At 36.3% G+C, this 4,464-nt stretch overlaps 1 protein-coding gene across 1 annotated transcript; it reads right to left on the bottom strand.

The window, feature by feature from the left end:
* Positions 1-443: 443 nt before the first annotated feature.
* Positions 444-3,884, bottom strand: LOC137394301 (uncharacterized). The gene is made up of 6 exons (XM_068081018.1): positions 3,670-3,884; positions 3,407-3,574; positions 3,152-3,229; positions 2,438-2,702; positions 2,138-2,300; positions 444-448 (listed from the first exon to the last, which is right to left on the bottom strand). The coding sequence occupies exons 1-6, from the start codon at positions 3,882-3,884 to the stop codon at positions 444-446; spliced, it is 894 nt and encodes a 297-aa protein (XP_067937119.1).
* Positions 3,885-4,464: the final 580 nt, after the last annotated feature.

Genomic DNA, 4,464 nt, shown 5'->3' with positions numbered 1-4,464 from the left:
ATAAGTAGAATTTATGCCATCTACGTTAAACCCTGCACTCCTCAATACCTCTCTACCACTGTGCCCAATAGCTCTCAATAGTGGCACTAACCTACCTCTACCTCTCATAATAGGGCGTCTATTGTCACCTTCACCTTCGTAACCTCTTCTCTCAACAGCACTCTCAATACATAAATTCATCTCCTCTATAAATCGCTCCCATGACCCATCACCGTGCTCACCAAACACCAGCTTCGGAAACCCCCTCTCCATCTCTACCCGACACAATATCTCTGTCGCCACAAATTCACTCTACCCCACTCGTATGAAATTAGTGTAATTCCCACCTCCGAATATGTAATAAATATTTACACAACAACACCGCTACTTCACCTCACAACACCACCCTGCCTCACGTCACCTCGCCTGCACGCCCGTGAAAGGGTCTAATCAACCGTTAAACTTCACCCTGTAACCAGAAAAATTATCGCTGACGTTAACACACAAAGAAAAAAAATCAGAATTTTGTCAACTGCGCCATGTTGTATAAATCAATGTACTCACATGTACTGATGTGAAGATGAAGAAGAGCCGCGGTCTTTCGTTACACTTCCTTATATCCTCCCCTATACTGCCTTACACTAGCTTATCTACTAGCTTTACCCACTAGCTTTATCCAGCTTTATGCACTCACCGTAATTACCAAGACCACCTGTACTGCCTTGAGCTCAGACATCAATATAGCCTGAGCCTAACAAATCCCATAATACAACATGTACTCCGGGGAAAATTTTGTTGAATTCGTATTATGGAAAAATATTCGTATAATGAGGTTAAACATGATAATGCATTTCGTAAAATTTTTGAAAAATCGCATATCAGTCCCGAGGTGCACTGTATGCTCTTCCATAAAAATGTGCTCTCAAAACGCGAAACTAAGGTCAACGTAAGATGCAAATACGTTTTCTACAGGCTCAACACAAACAAATGATTGTTTCCTTTCGATTAAGCGAACACATGATAGGCTAATTATACAACTATTCCCTACTTATAAACGTTTTGGACTAAGCCTGCAAAAGGGTTTATGGTGATTTCGCCAAAATTCTATTAGTCGAAATACGCATTTGCCGATAGGCCATTGGTCGAAATTGAAGCCTTTCGTCGAAAAGTGTAGTTTTGGTCGAAAATTTAGGCTATTGGTCGAAAACCAAGGTAGTTTAGTCGAAAATAATACTACATGTATTGGACAAAAACAGTAAGAATTATAATATTAATAGTAAGTTTTTACCTGTTAGTTAAGTTTATCTTCAACTTAGTGTTAGTTTAGTTTTAAAATTTTTGTACTAGCTCCATCAGCTAAACATATGCTATGCTATAATTGCTGTATCAGAAAATACTTCGCATACACACTTGTGATATGCGTGCAACTGATTTTTTATGGAGTTCTGTGACATTTGGGTGTAATAATTTATACATGTACAACGTATTGCATGCTTCTTTACTACATGATCAAATTTGTGAGAGTTTGTTAAAAGCTATCACTACTTTATCGACACGGAAGTTAATTTGTTTCACAGGCTACAGTTAGTGAAGTATTTTGAAATTGTATCCTAATTTTGGAGTAATGGCTATATATTTTTTCAGAATTAGAGCGCATTGGTAGTGGTATAATACAAGTATTTTTATATGCAACTGTGCTATAATCATGTATACTTTCTAAGCTTGTGGATTTATTCTTCAGTATAGCTGTGCAACCACCCCAATCAATTGCATACATGCATGTGTATAAGATATGCCTATATGCATATTGTACAAGTATGCTTGTAACTGCATAATTAATATTCATAGAAGTGCATTGACTCATTGTAGCTATTTCTCCAAAAAGTTAATGTTGCAATTTTACAGAGTAGCGTTTTGGCATCTTTCGTAAGAGCTATTGGAATATTTGTTCATATAATTGTTGAGATTCAACTCTCAAAATTTTAGATTAAACTTGTAGTAACAGCATTAAAAAATAAATATAAATCAATAAAATTGATTTATTAAATAGTTTATTCAGTAATGAATGACCTGCTAAAATTAATATATGACATAACTCATAATATTATTAAGAACAGCAATGACAGATAGCTAAAAATAGCAATTATTGATACAATACAATGTTTTGGTCTGTTTCTCTCTCTTATTTTATTGGCCATCCTAATTAAATTTTGTCTTGAAAGACTACTGCTGGTTGCACATTCTGTCATAAATTCTTTCAAGTTGTTGTCTACTATCGAGGTAGCACTTGAGAAAGGTTTCAGTTTTGCTTCTTCTTTAATCTATAATATCAGTCAGAGTCATGTACAGCTTTTTCATATGCTAATATTTAGTACGAAAAGCTTCAGCCAAACTTTACATTAAATTAGTTTTGAGGACTATTAATGAGATTGAGTGCTTCTAACATTACTTCTCTTACCTTAGTTATTAAAGCAGTTCGCTCTTGTAGGTATTTTTGCGATAGACACTTGTGTAAGCCGGATGCATTGTATGCGGATTCAAAGCTGTCACTCTGGGTCACTTTGGCTCTGCATTCTTTTCGTTTGCTACAAATCCAATAGACTGTCTTTCTACCATCCATCTTTTTATAAATTTTATTGACGACGTAGCTGTACCCATTTGATGACACAAGCATATCTCCTTGCTGCTTGCTCCCGACTGGATAAATCTCATATGTCACCACACTAGAGAAATAAATGTTAGTTATGGTTATCTTTTTATAAACCAACACTAGAATCGCAAACATGTGAGACGAGATAACTGCATTGCATTACCGCCATGAACATATAACACATGTGAATGGTACATGGTGTTTTTATTTCTGTTTCAGTTCTGCTCTTCGTCGATTTCTCGGATGTTTCTGGTACCACCTGATAGCACGACTACGTAGATGTTCATCTTAATCGATGCTGGAAAATAATTCCACAATTTGAATCGATATAGAAATTTTGTGCCTTTAGAAATTTTTCTTTTATATATAATTGATAAGTGAATCCCACATATATTATTGTGTAGTTAGTATATGAAAACCACTCATTGTCGTATTGATGATTTATTAAAGAAGCAATAGATTTTTTTGGTGATATTTATTTTATGGTTAGTGCTAATAATAATTATATTTATTTAGACTTACGTATCATCAATGTCACTGTTGTTAAAGTCATTAGGTCCTGGATCAATATGCATAATTGATGATGAGGAGTTTGACCCGCTATAAACAAATAATATTATTATATTGTATGCTGCGCTATCAAAACATGTATTAATAATTATGAAAGAGGTTCGCTTAATAATTTTATTAATAAATTGTTATCTTCAAGTTGAAAAATAATGTGTAACTTGAGCTGAAGGTCTATGTTTATGCCATATGTCCTACGAGAAAATATACCTTTTAAGTGGGCTACTTCCACTCCAAGATCTATAGCGCTGGTCTGCCCTCGATCTGCTCACTGATCTATAGAGTTTAGTTGCCCTGGTTCTGCTCCTTGATCTCTCACGTTGATCTGTCCTGAATCTGCTCCTTGATCTCTCACGTTGATCTGTCCTGAATCTGCTCCTAGATTTATAGTGATCACCAGCCCTAGTTCTGCTCCTTGATCTCTCACGTTGATCATTCCTGAATCTGCTCCTAATTTTATAGCGTTCACCAGCCCTAGTTCTGCTCCTTGATCTCTCACGTTGATCTGTCCTGAATCTGCTCCTTGATCTCTCACGTTGATTTGTCCTGAATCTGCTCCTAGATTTATAGCGATCACCAGCCCTAGTTCTGCTCCTTGATCTCTCACGTTGATCTGTCCTGTATCTGCCCCTAATTTTATAGCGTTCACCAGCCCTAGTTCTGCTCCTTGATCTCTCACGTTGATCATTCCTGAATCTGCTCCTTGATCTCTCACGTTGATCTGTCCTCAATCTGCTCCTAGATTTATAGCGTTCACCAGCCCTAGTTCTGCTCCTTGATCTCTCACGTTGATCTGTCCTGAATCTTCTCCTAATTTTATAGCGTTCACCAGCCCTAGTTCTGCTCCTTGATCTCTCACGTTGATCATTCCTGAATCTGCTCCTTGATCTCTCATGTTGATCTGTCCTGAATCTGCTCCTAGATTTATAGCATTCACCAGCCCTAGTTCTGCTCCTTGATCTCTCACGTTGATCTGTCCTGAATCTGCTTCTAGGTTTATAGTGTTCACCGTGTTTATAGCGGGCATTTAAAACTGTATATGACCTGTATGAAGTGCAGATGACAATTAACCGTCATACAATAGTTTAAGTTACCATCTGGCACTTGCTCTACCATGAAATACATGTAAATGAGTCATCATTATGATTTAATTTTTCTGCAAACTGTATTATATTATTGCCTGCACATCATACATAATTTCCTTTTTATTTCAAATAGTACTCAATTTTGAATAAATTGATCATGTGAATTTTAGTAAGCATCAAGAT

Source organism: Watersipora subatra, chromosome 4, assembly GCF_963576615.1.
Source record: "Watersipora subatra chromosome 4, tzWatSuba1.1, whole genome shotgun sequence".
Classification (NCBI taxonomy): domain Eukaryota; kingdom Metazoa; phylum Bryozoa; class Gymnolaemata; order Cheilostomatida; family Watersiporidae; genus Watersipora; species Watersipora subatra.
This window is presented reverse-complemented; position numbering and strand designations above follow the sequence as displayed.